Genomic DNA, 25,595 nt, shown 5'->3' with positions numbered 1-25,595 from the left:
GACTACTTTCTCCTGATTCTCCTCCTAATTGTCTGGCTGCTCCTTTTCAGATCCATTGCCAGATTTTTGTCTCTCATGGCACTAACTGTGCCCCCCCACAGGGCTCTTTGCCGTACCCTCTTCGCCTTTTTCTCTATATTCTCTCTCGGCAGTCTCATCAACTCTAATGAGTTCAGTTTCTCTCTATGCAGATTATTCCCAAATATCTATATATTTACCCCCAGTCTCCTAATTTCCAGTGCCATTTCACTAACTGCCTATTTGACATTTAAGACTGGATATCCTAAAAGCATCCTGAGGCAACTCTTGGCACAGTGGGCTGGCTTAGAGTCAGGAAGGTGAGTTCAGATCCTTAGATACTCACTAGCAATTCAGTTAACCTCTGCCTGTGTCATTTTTCCTATCTGTAAAATGGAGATAGTGGTAGTACTTATATCCCAAGACGATTGTAAAGATCAAATAACACAATATTAGTAATATATTTTGCAAACCTCAAAGCACTATATAAATACTGCTATTCTTATTATTGAGACTTATTTCTAATTCTACTGGTCTAAAACAGAACTCATTATCTTTTCTTCTCAAACCCACTGCATTTTGAGCATCTCTCTTTTTGTCACGGGCACTACTACCACCATTCTAGTCTCTCAGGTTTTTTAGTGATGCCATTCTCAACTCCTCACCCACTTTCTTTCCACATATCCAATAAATTGTTTCTTTTCCCTCAAGATCTCTTCTTTACACTCATCTAACCATCACCCTTGTTTATATCCTCATCATCTCTTGTCTGAACTACTCCAATAGCTTCCTCACTGGGGTCCTGGCTGTGAGGCTCTCCCTGAGCTTAGTGAACTCCAGGGGCTTCCTTTTCCCACTGGATGGCATTTTCAACTCTTCCCTCACCTCTCATGTGGCACACTCATCTCCCACCTTCAATGGGATGCTTTTAACTTTGCAAACTTGGTAGTACTGTGGAAATTCTAGCTATTATTATTAATAATAACAATGATTATTAATTAGTCATTCTGTCATCCATTTAGAAATTGAATAAGAATTAATAGCATTAACTAATTGTTAATTGCACTTATGAATTACACATTATTAATTATCCTTGGTTACAGTGATCATTCATTATTAGTAATAACACTGGATTAGTTTATAGTTATATTAATTAGAACCAATCACTTGATTATTTTAATGTAGTATTAACAACAGTTTGTCATATATTAGTAATATTTATGAACAATAACATTTATATCTATATCATTGGTGATCTTGACTAATTATTAAATGTTTATTATTTATGATAATTTAATAATATAATAGTTGTTTTATGAATTATTATTATTAATTATTTAGAGGAGAAGACATTGCTGCTGTCCTCCCCTTTCAGATCATCTTATGTCTGCTTTATGTGTATCTTGTAGATACACCTATCTTTGTGTGTATGTTGTGACTCCATTAAAGTGTGAGCCACTTGAGAATAAAGACTATTTTTGCTTTTCCTTTATAATCTCAGTGCTTAATGTATTGCTTGGGAGATAATAAGCATTTTTTATATAACCCTTATCTCCCATGTTAGATTTAATATGTAGTATTGGTTCCAAGGCAGAAGAGTAGTAAGGGCCAGGCAGTTGGGGTGAAGTGACTTTCCCAGGGTTGACCTTTTATCTCCAGGCCTGGCTTTCTATCCATTCAGTCACCTAACTGTCCCAATATTAAACATTTAATAAGTGCTTCTTGAGTTCCTTCTTACTGGTTGACTTTTTCTAATGCCTTCACTGTGATCGTTCTAATAGTCCTGCCACAAGTTAGGAGCCTGTGGTGCTGTCCTCATTTTGCTAAGAAGAACCTGGGCAAAGGAGAGCTGACAAGGCTTGCCCAAGCTGTTAAAATGGCCTGAGTATATTTGGAAGAGTTGTTAAAGATCATGGAGTCCAAACTCTTCGTTTGACAAATTGGGAAACTGTGGCCCCAGGAATAGAAGTGATGCTGTTAAGGCCCAAACTAAGTAGAAGCAATGTCTTTCTGCTAAAACCACCCTGATCTTCCTGACCACAGTCACTAGGCCACACTGACTCTGCTGACTTCCATTTAATGAGGTGTTCTTGACAATTGGGTGTGGTTGTTGCTTTACCTGCTTTCTAATGCTCAAAACAATTTGTGCAGGAAAGACCTTGGAAGGAACTTCTCCTCCTCCTCTTCTTCCTCTTCCTCCTCCTCCCCTGCCTCTTCCCTCTTTTTCCTTCCCCCTTTCGAATTTTCAGTAGCACTTTGTTACCTCAACTGCCAGGCTGACTCACCCTACTTTTCAAGGCCCATTTCACATTGTCCCCCTTCCTATACAGCAGACCTGTTTGCTGTACTTTGCACTTTTGGCCTTCCATTTCCTGTTTCTGTGTCTTTGTACAGGCTGCTCCACCTCCCTTTCCTCACCTCCAGTTCTTAGAGTATCCTTAGTTTCCTTCAAGGTTCATTCAACTCAGACTCCACTTCCTGTAGGAGTCCTTTCCAGACCCTCTTATTCTCTTAGTATTCTTTGCCTTCTCAGAGTGCCTTGTACATATTTGGAGGGTACATAAGCTCCATTAGGGTAGGAACTGTTTTCCAGTTTGCCTGATTTGATGCCTTGCACATAGTGAGCACTGATAAAGATCTATTGAATTGGATGTCTGAGCCTTAGTCTAGAGAGACTCCATTAGTGACTTGCAGGGTTGGGAGGAATCAGTCAGGTCTTCTTTTGCAGTCTGGTCCACTCTCAGAGTGTTAAGGTATAGCTAACTTGGCCTTGGATCATCTTTTCTATGGTAGTGCTTGCTGGAGATGGAAGAATGGAGTCATCCTCCCACTTGGGTATTTGTCCTTTGGGAATAATATAAATGGCACTTTGAGTTTCTTCTCTCTACCCTTCTTGGAAATCTTGCTCATCTTATCCGAATCTTATTCTTGGCGTTTCTTTTAGTTTTGAAACCTTCTCTTTTTATTTTGGCTGCCTCTCTTCTTGCCTAACTAACAGAAAGAAATAATTCATGAATGCGGTTTTTCTTCAGCCAAGTGGGAATTTTAAAACACTTGAACTATTTCAGTTGCTTAATATGGAAATCCCAAGTGCTTTTTACTCAAAGTCAGGGTGATGAGGGCTTAGGAAATGTGTGTGATTGATGACTGCTCAATTCCTGTGGCTATTCATTTGTCAAATACAATAGACTGAGTTAGTTGCTACCCAATACTGTCTCCATCTAACCAATAGGTGACACTTCAGATTAAGGCCTACTAGACTGAGAGCCCAGCCAATTTAGAATGTTGGGGACACAAAGACAATAGGACTGAAGCATCCTCATTCTGTGCAAAAGTAAATGGTCTTTGCATAGCCCTTTTTAACCACTATATCCATTTGAGAATGACAACATTTGTCTCCCCTTTTAGGCTTCAGAAAGAGCAGTTCCTTGCAGAGGAAGAGGATGAAGATTTGAAGGAAGTGACTGATTTAAGGAAAATAGCTGCTCAGTTATTGCAACAGGAGCAGAAGAACAGGTATTCATTGCAATAATTAGATTCGAAGAGGAAGATCATGTGGTCACAAAATAGATGATTAACAGTTAGAGTATATTAATTCTACAGTACAGTGAACGCCCTTTCAGAAATTTTCAAGGGACAGACTATTAAATCGTAATGAGGAATATTTAGGCAAATGTGTGCTTATGTGCGTGAGATTGTAGCTTAGAAATGTGAATGTGTCGTTGAGGAAAACTTTATAGATGAGAATTTTAAAATAGTTTTTAGTATATTTCAGATTCTTTGGATAACTTCTTATCCCTAAGAGAGGAATTAGAAATACATTCAGAGATTGTGCTTGTATGTTTACATATGTGCATGTATTTGTACATCTGTATGATGTTGCAAAAGTCTTAAGCATAGTTTTAAGCCCTAATTATTTCAGAAGCAGAAATGCTACAAACTTACTCAATATCATTTGAAAGTTTTAGTGTTTAGATATCATTTAGACTTACTTAGTTTTGTGAATTTGAATGGTAAATTTTTTGTTTTAACAAGAAGGGACACACTGCCATCGTGCATTGCATTTGTGACAGTTTCGGTATGGTATTTTCTCAGATTGGTGGATCTGTAGAGGAAGTTCCCTGGCTTGGCCACTTTTGTCAACCAGTCTAGTTCCATTAGACTTTTCTGGTGGAATAAAGGCAGAACCGTCACGTAGGCATCTAGATGTCATTCTTTGGATGCTCTAAATGTGCAGAAGCAGGGGCAACAAAGTTTGAAAATGAGTCGGCTAGAGCCATGTAGTGCCCAAGGCAGTACAGTAGGTAGGTTGGCTACTCATAAAAAACTGAGTCATATTTCAAACGTTTAGATTTTCCAATGTTGTTTTTTTTCACTTTGTAGCATTTATTCTTCTGAAGCTATTAAAGCTTAAACTTGCACTAAGACTAGGAACACCCTCTGTGTGTGTGTTTGTGTATATTAGTCTATATGCACACCTGTACATACACAAACATACCTGTATGCATATACATGTATATGTACACACATATGTGCACACACACAAATACCTTGTTTCCATGCATGTTTGAATATGAAATAGAACACATTTGCTAATTGTGTACCCTTACAAGAAATACATTGCTAGTTTCCCTGTTATTAGTTACAAGACTCTAAAAAGAATGTTAGAGCTCTTTGGGGCCCCTGTGAATTATATCGCTGGCATCACAGTTGGCTAAAACATTGTGCTGAGAGGTCAACCTGCTAGGTTCCCACTGCTCTTCTTGGCCACAGACTGTTTATACCCCAGCCATGGGCAGCTGACTTGTAGATGCATGCCTTGGATGGCTAGGGGCCCCAGGAGGCTAGGAGTGGGAATCAGTGGAAAAGGAGCCAATTCTCACTCCTCGCTACTGTTAGGCTAGTTGTACCATGTCTTTATTCAGAGAAATCACACACTTTAGGTGGCAACATAGGGATGAGGAGAAGGGGTGGGAAGTCACTTGTATCCTGGGATTTTTAACAGTGCAGATATAGAGCAAGCAAGTTTGGGGACTTCTTTTTCCCAGTAGGAATGCAGTGTAGTAACTTGCAAAGCAGCAGTTTTGTTGTTGTCATCATTGTTGTTTACTTTGCTTTCTGAGGGGCCATGATGTTGCATAGAAGACCAAGATCCAGCACTGAAACCTGACTTGAGGTCTGACCTTTGACAAATATTAGTTGTGTGACCTTGGGCAAATCACTTAACTTCTCAGTGTTCCCTGAGGCAACTCTTTAGGACAATAAGCTGTAGATTTGCCAATGTGCATCAGAAGAGGGAGTTTCCTCACCTGAGAATTCTCTATACCATTACAATCTCAAGTTCAGGCCCCAAAATATATTACCATATTTCTGGAGTGGTGCAACCAAAGTGTTCCACTATTAATTTTATTGTGATAATTAATACATTTTCCATTTTGACCATAACCACAACAAGTGGCAAGTGTGCTGCATTTTTCAGGGATCATTGTGATCCTTAATTTATAGATGAGCCATTTGAAAAACCATTTTGGATAGTCTGTGGTTGACATGCCAAAAGGTCAGATATTCTTTAGTTTTCTTTTATGAAGAGTCCTGGATTAAAATGTTTAGATATTTATTAGAATTGTAAACTTGTAATAATGGCATAAAAACTGACCCTTGCCTTTGCTCCACGTTTAATGTGCCTGCCTTCTTTCCTGGTTAATTCATGTCCCTTGCGTCATACATGGCACCATTTTCTGGGATGCCTTTTTTCTCCATTGGGCTTTCTCTGCGCTTGCCACCTAATAGCTTTTCTCTTAATTTCAGAGACAAAGATGGAGGTGAGCCCAGTCTTGCTAAAATGATGCCTCTCTACACTCAGGCCTTAAAATCCTTTGGTTCCTGTTTTATCATCCAGCAAGTGGCCACAAAGTTGTGTTTGTTTTTTGTAAAGCACCAAGGGACTCATGATGGAGGGTTGGAGAGAATTAGAGCTGGCTAAGGAGGCCTACTAGCAAGGGTCACTTCCAAGTTCTTGAGGTACATTGAAGGGGGATTCTGTCAAGCAACATTGAGAAGCTCAAGGTACTGAGAGGTACTTGGAGCATCCACATTCAGAATTTGAGCAATACAGTAGAAAGGACCATAGTGAGTCTATTTCAAGCATTATATCTGTTAGTTGGTTGTTTATCTCTTTCTCTTCACGTGACCTGATCTTTTATACTCTGGGTACTCCTGCATGGAAATTTTCTAGTTTTTTTCCTGAGAATTAATATAAAGAGAGCACCTACCATGTTGTCTTCTATGTGGCAGACTCATGTGCCATATGCGCAGTTAGTTGGAAAATAAGCCTTTGTTAGAAAGTAACCTTTATTTGGAAAATAGCTTAAGTAGAAGAAATTACTTCAGCTGTTTGTAACATGACTGGAAAAGTTTGATGCTTCTACTAATTACATTTCCTTATGAGATGTAAAAACTCTTAATTATAAAATCTTGTCACATGTCTTTTACTTAATATTGAAAGCTAATTCCATTATGCTATTTACTAAGAGGATTCAAAATATTAAAAGAATTGACTCATATAAGACAATCACCCAATGAATTAGCCTAGCTAATTTCTCACAATTTACTATGTATTTAGAGAGTTAAATAGGCATGGAAAAGAGGCATTGTGGTGGAGTGGAAAGAGGCCTTCATGCTAGGGAAGCCTGATTTGAAGTTCTGCCTCTGACTTTAAAAAAAACTGGCTGTATGACCTTGGTAAGTCATTGCCTCTGGCAACTCTGGATGGATAGAAGCTCCAGATATGTTGCTGATCCCCAGTGGATCAGCATATAGGATAAAGAAGTTTTTTATACCAATGAAATCAAAGACACACATCCCCATTTTTTTAATTGCCCATACACTTTTGTTAGTGGCCAACATTGAGGCAGAGTTTAGGTGATCAGATTTGGAAGTCTGGTGCTTTGTTGACCAGATCTTCCCTTTCTTTTGCTCTGAATAATTGGCCTTGCTTACTAAGGTCTGGTAAGTGCTCATGTTCTTGGCTTCTTTCTATAAGTTGGATGCAATTGCAGAAGCTTAAAGTGAGCGTGACTATTAAAAGCAGGGCATGGCACAGAGACATTGGTACAGTCTCTGCCTTCTCTATTTTCACCAGTTAGCGTTCTTTTTTACCTGCAAGATTTCCCCTCTATAGGTCCAGAGTTCTTTTACAGCAGAAATGATCTTAATGATCTTCCAAGCTGCAAAGAAAAGATCAAAATTGTAATAGTTTTCTTTTCAGATCTCATTGTAGTCTCATTTGTTTTTGTCATCTTTACATTCAATCAGAAATAATTCTTCCTGTCCCATGTTCTCTTGACACCCATGGTGCATTGGCTTTCTTGACCTTGAGTGTTTATTTTACTGTTCATTTATCACTTTCTTAGTTTACAGGGAAAATCAAGGTAATCCTTAAGAGCCAAGAATACAAAAGATTTGGAGATTAATTGAGGAAGAGATTTTCTTTCCAGAACTCTACTATTAAAATTAAAATTGGGCATGAATTATAGCTCGCCAGGCCTGGAGTCAGGAAAACTCTTCTTCCTGAGTTCAAATCTGGCCTCTGTGACCCTGAGCAAGTCATTGAACCCTTTTTGTCTCACTTTTCTCATCTGTGAAATGAACTGGAGATGGAAATAACAAACTACTCCAGTGTCTTTCCCAAGAAAATCCTAAATTCATGAAGAGTTGGAATGATTGAACACCACTACCACCACAAAATATTTCAAAATCATCTTTCTTTTATTCTCTAAGGCATATGCCAATTAGTTCCTAAAGGCATCCAGAAGCATCTTGGATGACATGGAGATCCTGTCAGACAATCAACAGTTTTCATTAAATAAACCACCAAGTGGGCATTTTGTAACTGGATAATATTGAATTAAGTAAGAGGCAAAGATTTTAAATAATAAAAATCTGAAGTCTCCTCTCCCTTCCAACCACCCCATCACAAACCCAAGATGCATAAAATAGTTTCCGAATTATTTTCATGGATTGAATTTATGTTCTATTCACTACTTAGGCATAATTTTCTAATAAGAATCAACTTAATTTTATCCCCTACGTCTAATTCGTTTTCTTTAAATTATATGCATATCCTAAATTCTTGTTACACCTGCATTCAATAATATCAAAGTCCATTTGAAACATTATTTTTGCTTGTATTTGAAGCAATCATTTAAAAAACAACATTTTCCTTGAGATTAATTTGGTAAATTTAAGTTCAGCCTTTATAAGAAAAATTTCAGCCTTTATAAGAAAGCATTCAGTTCACAAACATTTTAACCAGTCTATCAGATGTTCCCCAACCATACTCACACTTAATATTATCGGGAAAATTATGTACCTTATGGCCATCATCAAACGGTGAAATGATAGTGGCTATTGTTGTTTGCCTTTGTGTGCATGTGTGTGTGTGAAAGCATGCCACCTGTCACCATAATTCCTTTGATGCTCCTAGCATTTCATTTCCCTTTTGAAAGGAATGATTCTCATACCTTTGGGTCTGTGCAAAATATCAGTCCATTTGTCCAGCCTTGTTCCCATGGCATTTTCAGTCATGCTAGTTTATTCAGTAGCATAGTAATTCTTTTATATGTTTCTTATTTTTCCATCTTTTTATTTGCTTTTAGAAAACATGAAAGTTTTGACTCATTTTGGAAAGGAAATAGTGCTAAGTATTGTTTAAATAATTCAAAAATGAAAGTCTCATAATTGAAATGAAGAGTCACAGAGATCTTTGATTGAACTTTCCTCAATATTTGAATTGACTAAGCAGCGTTGGTTTGGGTTTTGAAGTCTACTGGTGGTTACATGTATAGCTATTTCCTGTGTCTTTTAGAAGATCTCATGAAAATTTCCATTTGAGGGTCATCAAATTAACTTCTGACTTGCTGTAACTAATCACTCAGTTCTTTCTGCTCTTGCAATATCTCCACTCTTCTTTCCTTGCTCTACTAATGACTTCCCTGTCCTCTCCCATCAACATCTTACTTCTTCCATCTTTGGGTTTGGTTGATGCGCGGGAAATGTGAATACAGACGGAGACCTTTAAGTTATAGAACATCATTCAGTGAAAAACTCTTCCAGAGGACCAGAGCAGCAGGACGCGCATCAAGGTATCTCAAGTTTGTGAAGTATTCAGGGGCCATTGTCATGCAACTGATTATCTAAAACTCTTGGACATAGGCTTTTGCTTGGAACACTACTATTAATTATGTAGGGATTGGTGACATCCTCTAGTGACCAACATAGCACGATGGCAATTAATCAATGGGTAATGCCACTAATTTCTTTAGATGATGTTATTAAGGACCTTAGAATGTTGAGCAGAGAAGTTATATTTTCCTAATAAATGTAGATAGTTCACTATTTTTATGCTTCTTTATTTACATGATCAAATGTCATGTTGCCCAATTGTATATGTCAGCACAATCAACTGTAAATTATATATTTCTAGATGACAACAGAGGTATGGCTAAGACCTAATATATATAATGCACATATCATGCATGTTTTGGTTTGTCTCTGGAATATAGTCAAACCTATATGTATCAATGTGCCTATATAGTCAGAAGTTTACCTTCTATACCCAGCCATAACTACTTCCTACCTATGTCTTGGTCCCAGCTGGGTAGATGGCCATGGGTAACAGAACCTTGACTCTCTTAGTAATAGGACAATATTACCCTTTAACACTTAGCTATATTCCCACTCCCTGACCCTTTATCCTCCAAAACTACAGAAGCCCATAAGAAGAAAGCTAACCTGCCTATGGGGGTAGCCCTTTTTCCATTTTCATGATGTAGCAGCTCTGAACTTGGAGTTAGGAGAGATTGGGTTATTAGTCTTGGCCAGTTCTCCCACTTACTAGCTTTATGACTTTGGGCAAGTCACTTCTTCAGTTTCCCTTTCTATAAAACAAGGGGACTAAGTGATCATTGATCTCTAAGGTCCTTTTCAGTGTTACAATTTTATCATTCTAAGTTGGCCGAGAAGCCTTTCCTTTTTGGGTTTGATGTCCAACATGTGGTTAATTATTGGGCTGTTTATCACTGATAGTTCATTGACTAAATTGACTGTCATTTTAGATGAGTCCTCATTAAGGATTTCAATGTTCCTTAAAATGAACATTTAAATCAATGAAGTTTATCCATAGTTGGTTTGACATATATGAAATCACTCTGATGTCCACCAATAAAGCCCTGGGCATGTTTATGAAGGGATCTAGCTTGGAAATGACTCCTCTGATACCCCTCCTTCCAACTGGCAGTTCCATTTAGGGCCTTCACCCTAGGAGAACATTGTCTCTATGCCCACCTCCATTTTAGGTAATTGACACCTAAGGATTTGTCTAGAAACCACCTTTAGCCTTTGATTGTTCTGAACTCTTTGAGGCTTGGCCATTGGATTTCTATATCACTCAAAGTCCTTGTTGCTTGAAATTTAAGTTAAAATTAATTTAGAGTAACCGATAAAAGCAGTAAATTTCAGGTAGGAACTTATATAAAGCCAAAAAAGATTGTCCAGGTGATGTTAAAGGTTCTAGCATCTATTTTCTTCTTTTGACTCTTCATTATCATTTGATTATCTTTCGAATTGTAAGCATGTCTATTTGTCTTGAGAATTAAGTTTGAATGTTAAAGCTGCCATAAGCGGTAAGGTTTATTAGTTTGATGCCGGCATTTTTGACTGTGTATTGGCTCTTTCTGTTATCAGATATGTATAATGTAATTTCCTTTATATTGAAACAAATTCTAAATCAGTCATGCTAGTACCTAAAACGTGTTTTCCTTTTTTCTATCTTGGAAAATTGGCTTCCTCAGCTGGAATCGGTAGGTACACAGGGGCACCCAGCTAGGAGAGGGCATAAAAGGCTCAAAAGAAGAGGGTACTTGTTCTAGGCAGAGTAGTATGCAAGGCTCAGTGAGCTCCTTCCTTCTAAAATAGCCACTGTCATCACTCTCTTCTAAATGTTCTTTCTAGACTTATTTCTTAGCCATTTTCTTTGTGACTTAGCTGTATCTGAGAAAATGTTGTTGATGAGATTGTGCTCTAATTATCATAAATAAACCTTCATTTCTCCATTTGTTTCTAGACTCCTTAATCATTCATCTTCTGTAAACCCCAGAAACCGACCTAAGCAAACAGTGGAATTTGACAAAAGGTATAGAACCCTGTCTATGCTTCTTTATTTATGATCAGTCTGGTTTTTTTTCTGTTCGTTTGTTCCCTGGTGTGGGGGGCAAGTACAGGGAAGTTTGTTCACAGACCTCTCCTGAGTTTTGGAGGTGGGGTCCTCTGCCCATGTAGAGGGAGCCTCCTTTCCCCACCCCACCAAGGACAAAGTCACTAGTCCTGAAAGTTGTGAAGTTGTTTCCTAAATGGTTTACCTGCTGGTCTAGCATATTCAGAAGAAAAAACATGCACAACATGAACTTGATAAGAATGCTTTGTGATCGTTCTTCTTCTGGGCTCCTGTGTGTTGCTTGACTAGATCATTGGAAAGAAGTTGAACTAGACAGGGTCAGTTTGTCTTCCTTGTGAGCTATGCTTACTTCTTTATATCCATCTGGATAGTAAGAATAGCTACATTTATATATTGCTTGAAGATTCCCAAAGCATCTTACATATTTTATATTTTATACTCCTCTCAAAAACCTGTGAGGTTGGTGTTATTATTCCTGTTTTACAGATGAGGAAACCGAGGCTGAGAGAGGCTAAATGACTTTGCCAGGGTTACACTGCTAGATAGTGTCTGAAGCAAGATTGGAACTTCATTCTTCCCAACGCTGAGTCCAGTGCTCAGTGCACTCTGGTGCCTCCTAGCTGCCTGCACTTTTACGCTAGTTTTGCTCAATCCTTTTCTTTGTGTATGTAGACTGCGTGGAAGACCATGCACCTTTCTTGAGAATCCGCCTGGCCAATGGAGCTATACTCTAGGGCTGGGCCTCAGGATGTGTAACTTACTGTCCTGTGGTTTTCTGTGATGTTAGGAATGAGGAGATTCATACCTGCAGAGAGGGGACAGGTGAGAAGCAATGGAGATGGGTGCAAGTAGAAGCAGCTCTGCTACTACTGTGCAAGTATTAAGGACCTTAAAGGCCCAGAATCTACCTAAACATGAGGAGTCACGTATAAAGTGCTGATGGCCCCACCTATTCATGTGAAATACATATTGCTAAAAAGCATCACAAATAAACACAAACCAGCAAGTATTACATCTTTGGACGTCTCCAAAAGCACTTTTAGACTGACAAAATAAATTTTAATTTGCTTCTTTTCATGTTAATATGATAATTTTGAACTTGTAGATCTGTATAGATCTACATACCATCTATACCAGATGCAAGAATTTTGTTTATATGATATTTGATAAAAGAGTCTACATTCTAGGATCCCTCCTCTGTGAAATAGTGGTTGGATTTCATAGGCTCATTGTTTTAGAGTTGGAAGGTAATTGAGCAGTGTCTGTTCTTTCATTTTATAGATCAAGAAATTTAGTAGGGGGTTAAGACTTAAACTGAGGAGTCATCTTTTGAGGTAGGATTTGAACCCACAAAATCTGGATCTGAGGTAAAATCTGAACCCAGGTCTTCTGAATCCAGGCCCAGTGTTCCATGGACTCCTTTTTCAGAATAACATTTTACCTGCATAGAGTAAAATGCATGCAAGGAAATAAATTATACTGAAATATAGTTATTAAAATATTTTTAAAAGTTCCCCTGGACTCTAGATTAAGAACCCCTTCTGTGGATGGGGGGGGTACAATGAACATTTATGTAGTTATTCATAGATTAGATAGTAAAATTAATTTTATCATATGTGGAATTGTCAGAATGCAAATAATGTAATTTCTAGCCAAAATTACTGGTGCCACTATTTGTTTTAATGTGGTCTTTGGACACTGAAATTTTGGCCTTTTCTGATTGTTTGCTTTTGGGGTTTGTTATTCTATGCAGAGTTTACAAAATGGAATAGAAGAGTAAGCGACTGGCTTGGTGAAGCCTCTTTATTAAGGGACAGATGTGTAGTTGTTAAGTGATCTCTCATTTTAAATAATAATGATGATAATAATTATTGTAGCTAGGGCAGCTAAGTGGCTCAGTGGATAGAGTGTGGGTTCTGGAGTCAGGAAGGCTCATCTTCCTGAGTTCAAATTTGGCCTCAAACACTTACTAGCTGTGAGACCCTGGGCAAGTCACTTAACCCTGTTTGCCTCAGTTTCCTCATCTGTAAAATGAGCTGGAGAAGGAAATGGCAAAACTGTTCCAGTGTCTGCCAAGAAAACCCCAAATGGTGTCTTCAAGAGTCTGGCATGACTTAAAAACAATTAAATAAGCAAAATGCATAATAGCTAGCATTTATATAGCACCAACTCTGTGCCAGACTCTGTGCTAGGCACTGTAAAAATCTCCTTTGGTCCTTACGACATTTCAAAACACCATTGGTTTCTTAAAAGTAGGGGAAGATCCCCCCTTTGCCTAAATTTTCACTTGAGAACCTAAAACTTTGGTATCAGTTTTATGCTTTGGGGGCTGAGGTATTTATTTGAGTAGTAGTTAGACTTGGTACAGCCAAGTACACCCCCTCTCCCCTTTCTTTCAAAATGCTATTTCTGGAGCCGCAGCCACATTTTCCTTCCTTTCCCTTCTCTCTCTTCAAGTCTGTTCTTTCCTATAAACCCTATCTCCTCTGGAAGGCACGAGGTAGTCTCCTTTTCCTTTAACCCTTCCCCCCAAAAAACTCCTCTGGAGCCTTCCTCCTGAGCACAAAAGTTTTGGTGTTTGTCCCCCAAGTGACTAGCTAGGGAAGTGCTTGGCATGGAGTTCTTCATGGTCACAATAGGCCTGTGAGTTCATCAATGCAAGGAACTTGCTGCTTGAAATCTCCCTCTTCTCTCTGTCAGTCAATAACTCAGGGGTCATTGAGGAGTTGCCTGGGCCGATGGAGGCTAAGCTACTTGTCTGTGAGGGCAGAGGAGAACTCGGATGCCATTCTTGTGCCTGGCTTCTTATCTGCTTTGTATCTCTGTCTCTCACTGCAGATAGCTCTTAGTTTAGAATTGCTTACCTGGCCCAATGGGTGGTTCCTGGAGAGCATCATTTATTGTGAACTCGTGAGGTATTTATGGCAGTACAGATTTTACCAAATCAAATTCGAAGGTAGGCCCTAGTAAATTTCTGTAAGAATATATTCAACAAAAGAAAATTCCTGTCATAAAAATGGTGACTAAATGATGAAACGTGTGTTTACAAAATATGCACCTAAAGAGACTTCCAAACATATTAACAAATTAAGATGTGTTTAATTTTTAGTGTCTTGGCAGATGAAGTAAATTCTGCATTGTCACCCTTCACATGGCAGGTAAAGATGAAATTAAATTGTGGTTATATTCCTCACTAAGTGCTAATTTACATAGTTAAAAGACATTGTTTTATTATAGCCTTTAGGAAACCAGAAAGATCCAGCTGATGAACAGCAGTGGCCTGAAACTCCACCTATAATTTGGCAGAATGAAGAAAGGAGGAGAAGCAAACAAATTAGAAAAGAATATTTCAAGGTATCTCGTTTTTTTAATGTGCTTTGTAATGATTACTCTCCATCTTGTCATTGCTCTTGTAAATGTAACTGCTTTACAGTAGGACAGACTGACAAAATTAAATGTTTTATCTCAAGAACTTTCTTGCAGAATGTAGTATTGATCTGTGATCCGGTAATGTCTAATAGAATCAAAGTAATTTTGAAAATTAGCCATGTCATGGCAAAAGAACCACAGTTCACAAACTTTGGGTACATATCAGGTAGAGGGTCTTTATTATTATAAGTCAGGGTAGGGAGAGATCAGTTGATTAAGAGCATTCCATTGTCTGACCATGAATTCTGAATACAATTTCGTACCAATATACATGGTGTTCTAAAGGCCTTAGAGCATTTTGAGGCATTAAAACTTCAAAATTCCCTAAGATTTATGGGATACTCTAGATACAGTATAGGAAGCAAAAAAAAGATGGAAGACAGTCAGTCATGTCCTGCTGCTGACTTCAGGAGAAGTGAGGCAATTTTGTTGTTCTATGGCTACCAGATGGGGACTGGAGGGAGAGCAAAAGGGTCCAGTGGGATATCGGAAGAGTGTGCAGGTGACTTCACATTGAAATCAAGGCTAGGTTAAAGACGGAGTTACTTATGCCAGGAGAGTGGAGATACAGGACCCCTCTCACACTTACTGCTTTGAAACTCTTGATAATTTCCCTCAGTGATATTCTCCTTCAGGAGATTCAAAAGTACAAAGCCAGCACCCAGGGTTCTTGGGGGAAAAGGTAGAGGAGGGGCAGAAGCACATAGATGAAATCATCAGCCTTGAAACGACAGAGCTCTGATCACATATGCATGCATGCATACATATGTGTGTGTGTGTGTGTGTGTGTGTGTAAAAACTCTAGAAGGTAGAAGGCCCAGATGATATTGAAACAGACTGAAGTATTTATTTTCAGTTTCTTTTTCCTTGGTCTTGATGGGGTGAAGTATACTGCAAGAGGTAGGGCTGTCTGTTTCAAGGTTGGGTGAGACCTGTGGATTCATATCCATTCTTTCATCTCTGATGGTCCTCGTGGATAGTTAGTAGGACCTGGGACAGACACTTTTGTCAAAAGGCAATTTTCCCCATTAATGGGCTTTTATATAGAGTCTGTCTCCCAGGATGATGATGTTTCAGGGGGAACCAGGCAGTTTGACAGAATTTTAGGTACCTGTTGGTGAGCCAAGCTTAATACTGTTTCGTTAGTATTAGGTGATATTTTCATTGCCTAATAAGGCTACTTCGTATCTTGCGAGTCTTTGGTCAGAAAATGTCTGTGTTCTATGCCTTAGCAACAATGCTTTGATTTCATGTGGACACATTATTGTTAGTGGGCATCTCAATACTAAATCAGGAGATTTAGTTACTAATAAAGGTGTGGCAGCTATGCCTCTAAGACATGATGGTGCTTCTGAAGCTACTGGGTTCAGCTGGGCCAAGTAATAAGCAACTGGATGTTGAACAGGTCCAAAAATTTGAGTTAAAACACCTGAAGCTACTCCTTTCCATTCATGTACATATAAAGTAAATGGCTTTTTTATATTCTGGGGGGCCTAGAGCAGGGGCAGACAGGATATCCTATTTTAACTTAGAAAGAGCTGACTGGTGTTCCACCTCTAACCCAAGTAGTCCAGTGACTTGGATTTTTTTATCAGTGCTAAAAGGGTTTTAAAGATTTCCCCATATGAAGGCATTCACTGTCTACAAAACCCTCTTGCTCCTAGAATTGCCCTTACTAAGGGAAAGAGGGAAAATCTATACAAATAAGCTTTGTCAAGCAAATTGACTTACCATAGCGACCACGTTGAAAAAGGTAACATCTCTTTTCTACCTTGAGCTCATCACCTCTGCCAGGAGATGGGTAACATGTTTCATTAGAAGTCCTGTGGAAATATGACTCTGCCCTTTGTTACTGAGAGTACCTAAGTCTTTCAAAGTTGTTTTTTCTTTTTAAATGGTAGTGTTGACCTTATTTAAATTGTTCTTCTGGAACTGCTGTTTTCACAATCAGTTCAGACCTCCCAGGATTCTCTTACCATGTGATAATGCTCAGTTATAGTCATAAAATCAGTTTGTTTAATCATTTTCCAATCGATTGATAGTCCCTGAGATTTTAGTTCTCTTCTTTTTAATCTCCCCTTCTGAATCAAGAAATTTGTTTTGCTTGTGGCTGTTAGCTTCCTGATATTATCCTTCCTCTTGACCTACCCTCCACATTACTCCATCCTTGCTTGTTGAGTTTGATGTGTTTGTGTTCATTTTTCCTCCTCTTTTTCCACCTTTAAAGCCTTCGGAATAGAACCAATAATGTGCCCCTTGGTCCTTTGCTTATCTTATTTAACTTCTTTAGCACTCTTTGAGGACATTGAGATTCTGCAAGCCACTTTTTTCTCTTCTTCTTACCCTACCCCCTCATCTTAACACCAATTATCAAACAGTCCCTTTCTAGTTTTCTCTTGACTCTTGTGTTTGCATTTCAAAGTTCCTACCCTGCTTTTGTTTTCCTTCAGATTGTTTGAAAGTCTGAAGTTCCATTAAAGACCCATTTTTTTCCCTTGTAGAGGAAACTCAGCTTGTGTCAAATTGTCTCCAATTCCCAGTGAATGGACTGCAAATCTAGTGATGCTTTACTAGATTAACTTGGTGTCAGCAGAGAGATTTGCAGAACTCCCTACTAGTCACAAGATGGCACTGTAAGTGCATTGCAAAGAGACTACTCTAGACAATTCACAGGTTTTGCCCGAAACATCCCAGAGTCATCCAGTGTCTTTCACAGTATATGTTATTGAACTTGATCTGAACTTCTATTTCATTAAACTGAGTTTTCGTACTAGTGAGAGAGAATTTGGATCCAAGTGGAAGAATCACTTAGCATGCTGATTGATACCTCTTTGGGAGTTATTTTGTTTTTGTAACTTGTTGAAATTTTTCTGGGAGCTCCTTTATGCCTCACCAAAATAAATACTCTGGGCCATCAAGCTCTCATGCTTTTCCCATCTCTTACCAAGCACATTTTCATAGTTATGATTCTAAGAAGTTTTTCAGCAAGAGACCCAACTTCCACCTTTGGGGGTGGGATCTAGAGATACTTCTTCAGAGGAAATTGCCATCAAATAATGCCAGATTAGAGTTGATCAGCTCTCCTAGGACTACTCTGTGTGCCTAGGGGTAGGCAGTGTCAACCTGGGAAAACCCAGAACCACTAAAGCAGTTACAAAGAACAAGTCCTTAATTGAGACAAGGAAGACAAGAGTTCCTAGGGCTACCACACAGTCCTAAACATACACCACACAGAGCCAAGCTCTGGGTCTCTAGGAAAATGTACCACAAATAGGAATGTCTATCATAGGAATATTCCAAGGAACAGAAGAACTTGGGGTCTTATATACCCTTTGGGGAATAAAGAAAAGGAAGGACAACTGATGGGCTTTCAAGGAGGCTAAGGAACTACTTGGGAGAGACCTAGATACAATGGGTGGAACTTATAAGACAAAAAGAGTATTTAAGATTTTATTGTCAGTTAGGGTAACTCCTAGTCAGGGTTCTTATTGGGTGCTTGATAGATTATTGTGTAATTCGGGACAAAGGCCAATCTGAGAGTTCCCCTGAAGGCAAGTTCCCAGGGGATAAAAGATAAATTTGGGAGTTCCATGAAACAAAGTTGTCAGGGATCTAGACAAGTTAATTCAACTGGAGGTATGAATAAGTTCAGGGAACCAATGCTCTTGCCCCTAAAATGTAATCCAGGAAGTTAGTTGATGTAATTTAAAATAATATACAAGCTGACCCTGCACATCCTTTTTGCTAATAATGTTTGCCACATGGTGATAATCAGATAATCAGTTGTTTAAGACAATCTGATGGCAGATTCAGAGAGAGAGAGTGAGAGTGAGAGTGAGAGTGAGTGTGAGTGAGTACATGCATGTGGGAGTGGGAGTGAACATTACAGTAGTCTTCTTGAGGCAGTTTGAAGACTGGCTAACATTGTAGTACGTTGGAAAGAGTGTTAGACTGGGAGTCAGAGGATCTGAGTTCAAATTCCAACTCTGCCATTTGGCAAGCTGGAATTGGGGGAAAAGTCATTTCCCAGAGCCTTAGTTTCCTCATCTCTAAAATGAGTGTGTTGTGGGAGAATGTTGAGGTGAAACCACAGGCTCAGTACAGGTTACCCTTTGCAAGAATACAAGACTCCAAATCTTAGCTTAAAAATAAAAAGAGAAATTTATTAATTTGGAAGCCATGTTGAAAGGTGCGCATTCAAAAGCGAAGGTGGAACATTTCCTCCCCGAGGAGGTGGGGTTTAGGGGTTTTATGCCCCTTTGACAGCAGGAGTTACAGGATAAGAAAAGGGGGATGGGGTGAATCAGGAATGAGGTAATTCATTGAGGTTGGGGGTATAAGAGATCATCTGTGGAATTCAAAGGATGATTAGATTAGGTACCACCAAATACTTATCTCGGGAGTGGAACTGAGAGGTGGGTATCTATGTTAATTGGAGATCTAAGGGAAAGTCCAAGGGGGAGGGGGGAGCTGATGCTCCTAGAAAGGAATTTCTGAATTTCTTATGTCCCTTTTGACCTAAAACACTTCTGGAGTTTAGGGTATCTAGAGGGAAACCTATACCCTCATATCAAGAGGACTGGACAACATTGAAAACAAGCAGTGCTTGTTATTCTAACTCTGGCCTTGTGGGCTCTTTGTAAGGGGTCTATCAGATCATCCAAATTCTTCTAGAGACTCTGATTTCCAGCACTGTTATATATTCTGTTATTTAGTGAAAAATTTTCCTCAGATCAAGTGCTTTCTCTTCCACAATTCACATTTGTAACATGTTTCTTCAGTGCTACCCTCTCCGCAGTGAAGCCTCTGTGACTTCTCCCCGTTGCTAGGTAGGGCTCTTGCCCTTCTCAATATGCCTTTTAGTAAACTTCTTTTCTTTTTCTTGCCTTTTTTTGTACAACCTGGTTAATGAGGAAACATGTCTTGTACAACTTCACATATATAACGTGTATTATATTTCTTGTCTGCTCAATGGGTGGGGAAGAGTGGAGGGAGGGAAAGAATTTGGAACCTAAAATAATAAAAAGAAAAATATTACAAAGACAAAACCCCCAAAACAGCACCCCAAACTCCCAAGCAATAGAACCTTTCCTCCAGGTGCTCACACTTTCTTGGGAGAAAGCTTACATTCTTTGGATTAGTTTTAGACTAACATGCTGAAGCCAACTGGGTCTAGCTTTCTTTTTACATTAATGTGGCTTACACGGTCTACTGACCTGACCATGGGTCTGGTTTCTCAACCTGCATTTTGCTATTAACATTTGAAATTTTTTAACCCCTCACCTTCTGACTTAGAATCAATACTGTATATTGGTTCTAAGGCAGAAGACTGGTAAGGGCTAGGCAGTGGGGATCAAGTGACTTGTCCAGGGTCACACAGCTAGGAAGGGTCTGAGGCCAAATTGGAACCCAGGACCTCCAGTCTCTAGGCCTGACTCTCAATCCACTGAACCACCAAACTTCCTTCTGTATAGATTCACCTGAATCTGAAACCCAAACTTTACCATTCACATTAGATGAAGGAGGTAGACCAAGATGAATTATCAAAATGTCTGATTTTGATTTTTAAACACTAGCACGTGTCTCATCAGAGCATGTTAGAGCCTTTTATTATTTTAAAGTACCTAAATGAATTCAAATTAGACACACAGTATTTTCTAGATTGAAGGTATAATGCTTCTATGATTATTGTAATAGTTGCTGGACTTAAGGAGATGACATTATTAGGTGAATGACATGTTCAGAGATCCTGAGTTAAGAGCTGGACAGCACCGTATCAGGTTACCTAACTTAACATCCTCCCCTCCATTTGATGAGAAATCTAAAGACCTGACACATTTGGTGACTTGCCTGAAGTCACATAGCTCATAAATGACAGAGGCAGTTTTTGAACCCAGGACATCTGACCTGAAACCCAGTGTTTTCCATTTTACTCGGTTGCCTTTCCTTTTCCTTAGCTGAATTTTCTTGTCTCCTGATGAATAGCCATTTATTTCTAAAATTGTAAAAATGACATAATAGCACCTGAGATGTGACTCCTCGTATATGGGGCCCTCAGAAAAGCCACCCCAGATTCGGGGTACTCTAACTAGTGAGCTCCCACAGATATTTTTCCCCAGTCACCCAGACGACAATTTTCAAAGCAAAGGTATGAAGTAAAATAGCTTAGTAAGAAAAGGAATAAAAGATCCTCCCTCCGAACCCCCTTCCCCGAACCCCACTTGGGGCACACTTTTATGAAGATATCCAATGTCAGGAGGAAGCCTGGGCATGCATACATGCAGAGGGGTTCACGAATAAGGGGCTGCTTATTCCTTTGACTCACCAACACTTTGTCATTTGAGCCATGCCTTTATTTTTCTACTAATCTTCCTCTGTTTAAGTTCCTCAGCTTATCCAGGAAGCCATCTTATTTACACTGGACCAAAACTGAAACCCAAACCCCAAAGGAGCATGACATTCCTTTACTCACCACCATCTGACCCTGGAATGATGACTGCTGGTGTGAAAAAGGGACATGTTTTTCAGTATAGAGAAGGGAACCTGATGAATCCCTAAAAAAACCCTTACTGTGCATCTTGGAATCAATATTGTGTACTGGTTCCAGGGCAGAAGAGTGGTAAGGACTAAGAGTGGGGGTTAAATGACTTGTCCAGGGTCACACAACCAGGAAGTATCTGGGGCCAGATTTTATACCAGTTTCTCTGGTCTTCTACGCCTGGCTCTAAATCCACTGAGCCATCTAGCTGCCCCCCAGGTGAATGCTCCTTAAATAGTTGTTGGCCAAGCAGAAAGTTCCAACTCCCAGGGAAATGCTAGGAGGGCCAACAGAGCTTTAGCAGAACCAGACTGAAGATATAGTAACCAAGATAAACATATCCTGACCGGGCAAACAGGGGAGCTCAATTTGGTCAGAAGCCACCATAGTGGTTTTCAGCCTTCTTGGGTTTTGAACAGATTTAAAAAGTAGCTCTAGTGGCCTAATGAAAGAAAGAGCACCAAACCTCTCATCACCTGTTCTTTTGTATTCAAAAGAATAAAGAATTCTGGCTTCTTGAAAGAGTCCACTTCCTTCAGTGCTCGTAGCCACACCATTATTGTAAATGTAGGCTTTGATGGTGCTTTTCTAGGTAGCCGACAGTAGTTTGTTCTTTTAAATCTCTTGAGCATGTTCCCCTGCAATCCCACTTATTCCTAATTTGTTCCATTTTTGAAAAAAGGGTTTGCTTGGGAGAGGTCCACTTCATCATCTATTTTAGTTATTCAAGTTGTGACAATACAGTTTTATTGTATTTTAGAGGCAGGTCAATTCACTAAAGTTGTTTTTTGGGGGAGCACCTACTGTGTCCCAGACTCTGTTCATTGAATTGCCATGGAGTCGTTGTTGCTGCCTTCTAGGACCTTGGTCTTCCTGGGGAAACAAGGTGAAGGAACAGGAACCAAAGAGAGAATGTTTATTATGCTTAAGTGCTGACAACATAGGGGACGGCCCATAGAGAAGGAATAAGGAAATCAGCATTGGCAGGAGTGTGTGGGGAAAGCCAAGCAGAAGCAGCTAAGCTTGCAACAGGTGATGGACTTAGAAGGAGGAGACAGCAGCTTAAGCAGAAGGATGGAGTCAGGGAAGAATATGAAAGAAAAGCTGAAGTTTCTCTTGTGCTTTAAGGTTTGCATTATTATCTTTGAGCTATTTGGATCCTCATTATTACAGTGAGGAAACTGAGACTGAGATAATTAAGTGAGTTGTTTATGACCACAGTAGACGTTTAGGGTAGAATTTGGTTCTAAGTCTTCATTTATTCTAAGGCTGCCATTGTATAATGGTAGAGCCATGCTGGCTCTCTAGAATCTGCTAGTGATCTGTGGAATGAATTAGTAGTGGAAGAGGCTGGAATTAGGGACTGTGCTTAAGAGGAGGGTGTTACAGTGGCTCATTATATCCTGAGGTTCTGAGATGTGATCATGGCAATGGAAATAAAAGGGAAGATCCATATCTGAGAGCTGATACACAAAAGGACTGACAGGTTTAGGCCAAATTGGGCCTAAGGGAGAAAGGAAAGAGAGGAGTTGACAATGAGTGCTTGCTTTCAAGCATGGATGACAGAGAATGATGACACCACTGATAGCAAAGGGAAACATTAGGGCTGGTTTAGGAGAGAAACGTAGCCATTGCAAAATTGGTTCCTGAGTTACAGCTTCTTTTAGAATGACATATACTTTTGATAGGTGCAATGTTTTGAAAACCCTGAAATAGAAATCAATCTATTGGCCCCCAAATTCAGTGGGCCAGACTAGAAAAGACATAGGAATTCTGGGGCACTTAAATCTTCAAATTTTGTTGCATTTGATTTGAATTGAATGGTATGGCAGAGAAAAACATCACTTTTCCTTTTTCAAATGTTTTGCAGTATAAATCCTCAAGGAAGAATTCAAGTGGAAATGAACATGATGAGGTAAGAAGACAATTAGCAATAAGTGAAGCTATTTTCTCTTCCTATCTTTTATCTCACTAATGTTCATGGCTTCTCCTCTCCCTACTTTTTTTTTGATGGGGGGGAGCAAATTTAAGGTGTGGGGAAACTACTGGTATGACACCTTACTTCACTTTTGGCAACTGTCTGTGACTTAGTGGAGGGGAGTCTTAACTTGAGGTTAAGGGGGGGTCTCTGCATAGATTTTAGGGGGTCCTTAACCTTGGATGGAAAAAAATAATTATCACTAACTTCTAACTGAATATCAGCCCTTCCTTCACTTATGAATATCAAAAAGATCCATTAATCTGAACAGAGTTCCATGGGCTTCACCAGATTGCCAAAATGGTCTGTGATACAAAAAAGGTTTTTCAAAGTCACCTTCACTGAAAGGTGACCTCACAGCTGCTATATGTGGCAACACTTGAACCCAGGTAATGTTGAGTGGACCATTTGACATTATGCTACGCTGTTCTTTTCCCACTTTGAACTTCGCTGCTCCTCTGATGATTTTATCATCTACCTTCTAGAGTGTATATTAGCCTGAAACTGTTGAGTTGTATTGCCAGCAGTTTAATCAACTGATTTAGTTATCTTTCTTTTTATATATTATATATAAATATAACTACATTTAGTTATATTTAGTTATAATCAACAGTTTAATCAAACAAAATAATTTTTTGTCCCCTGCATGTATTCATCCATCCTTTGTCTTATAGTTCACAATTTAAACTGAGGTTCTCATTGATAAATCAAAGAGAAGAAGTTTGTTGACAAATATTAAGTTGGATATTCTAGCTTTCTCATTAGCCAGAACTTCAGTGTAATCAGAGCCACTAAGACACACCTGTAAATAAACCCATATATAACCAGTAGTTGATAATGTCGTTTAGATTCATACGGGTGGCTGGGGACAGGAAGGCGGTCCCCAAACAGATAATTCATGTGATAGAGAGTGATGACTTTGCTCCCAAAAACTTTTTTGTATTTAGGAAGCTAGAACAAAGATGGGAGAAGTCAAGAACTGGCCCAGCAGTCTCATCTTCCTTTCCCCAACCCAAGTACCTATTTTTCTCCAGGACCCCTCTCGAAAATGTTTAGTAGGAGTGACAATAGGTATTGTTAAACTGAGCGGCCAGTCATGATTGGGGTGAGGGGAATGGACCTGAGTTGCCTGTGGGGAATAAGGCATCTCTGTGATTCAAGAATACATGTGTTTGACAGAGTTTCAGACTACGAGTTTTCCCTGCATGACAGACCTTTTCTTCTTAGCAAGCAGTGACATTCACTTCCATGCTAAATTGGCTTGTTTATAAGACTTGCAAAAAATGTAGGGCATTTAACATCATTTTAGAAAACCAGATTCAACACATGTAGTTCTCAATCTGCTTTAAGCTTGCTGAGTAATTAGTGATTCCTGTCTAAGCCTCAGTTGTTTGGGGGGCTCAATTTTCTGCAGGCCTGCTTGCCTGCCATGGAGATCCGAGGAGGAATGTGATATATCATTGTTGTTTGTCATCAGGAAGTAATCCTGGCAAAAGACTCTTTTTCCTTAGGCACATTTTGAAAAGTTTTCATATGTGGTGTTCACTAGCGGGTCCCTTTTTAGAATCTGTAGTAGAGTTGAAATTTCAGTGTCCTCATGCTTAGTTGATTGAAATGATTTTTAGTTTTTTGTATGTCTCCCTAGATCATCATTCACATGTTTTAATTTCCTCTGTTTTCATATTTTTATCTCTTTATTTTAGCAAGACAGTGATAATGCTAATGTGTCCCCACAGTCTCCAGTATCATCTGAGGTACATGTTCTGTTTCTGCACACGTGTGTGTGTGTGTGCGTGTGCGTGTGTGTGTGTGCAGAGTTCCTTGTTCTCCTTACCTCTTCACTCCATCCTCATCTTTTGTGCAATATTATTGGTTAACACTTTTTTGTCCATGGGAAGTCATACACATTCCATTAGGCATATTCATTGAAAGTTAATAGTGCTACATTTTCTAGGCACATTCTCCTTTATTAAGATTAATCTTTGAGTTTGTATCCGAGAATTATTATTGAGAAGTAACTCATCTGTGTCTCCTGCATTTCCCAGCTCTTTATCATTTGAAAATAAATAATTAATTTGAAGGATAGGAGTTCTAATTTGTGAGAAACTTCCACTTTCTAAAGGTTACGTCCCACTTAGACTTGTTTTAGCATTGTAAAGCTGTGCCTTACCACATGTCTAGTTAAGCAGATGATCATGAGTGGAAAGAACACTCGTCTCCATGTTCAAGTTCCAGCTCTGCTAATCTCTGTGTGATCTTGGCCATGTCCCTTTCTCTTTCTGGGCTTCAGTGTACTCCTCCATAAAACTAGAGGTTTGACCTGCATGGCCTCTGGACTCCTTCCCAGCTCAAATTCTAGAACCTTTTTCGGATTCTGCAGTTAACTTGTGAGGTCAGGG

General features: G+C 39.2%; 1 protein-coding gene across 4 annotated transcripts in view; it reads left to right on the top strand.

Moving 5' to 3' along the window:
• LRCH2 (leucine rich repeats and calponin homology domain containing 2) overlaps window positions 1-25,595 on the top strand; it is a 77,000-nt gene that overhangs the window by 41,555 nt on the left and 9,850 nt on the right. The window contains exons 11-17 of one of the 4 annotated variants that reach the window (XM_056809369.1): window positions 3,427-3,534; window positions 9,084-9,161; window positions 11,141-11,209; window positions 14,361-14,409; window positions 14,489-14,605; window positions 23,089-23,133; window positions 24,900-24,950. In XM_056809369.1, coding sequence (XP_056665347.1) covers window positions 3,427-3,534; window positions 9,084-9,161; window positions 11,141-11,209; window positions 14,361-14,409; window positions 14,489-14,605; window positions 23,089-23,133; window positions 24,900-24,950 — 517 coding nt within the window. The remainder of the gene's footprint in view (window positions 1-3,426; window positions 3,535-9,083; window positions 9,162-11,140; window positions 11,210-14,360; window positions 14,410-14,488; window positions 14,606-23,088; window positions 23,134-24,899; window positions 24,951-25,595) is intronic. The other 3 variants (XM_056809370.1, XM_056809371.1, XM_056809372.1) reach the window with 3 other exon arrangements.

The sequence above is a fragment of the Monodelphis domestica genome, chromosome X, assembly GCF_027887165.1.
Source record: "Monodelphis domestica isolate mMonDom1 chromosome X, mMonDom1.pri, whole genome shotgun sequence".
Classification (NCBI taxonomy): domain Eukaryota; kingdom Metazoa; phylum Chordata; class Mammalia; order Didelphimorphia; family Didelphidae; genus Monodelphis; species Monodelphis domestica.
Note: the sequence above shows the minus strand (reverse complement) of the source record. Positions and strands in the feature narration are given on the sequence as shown.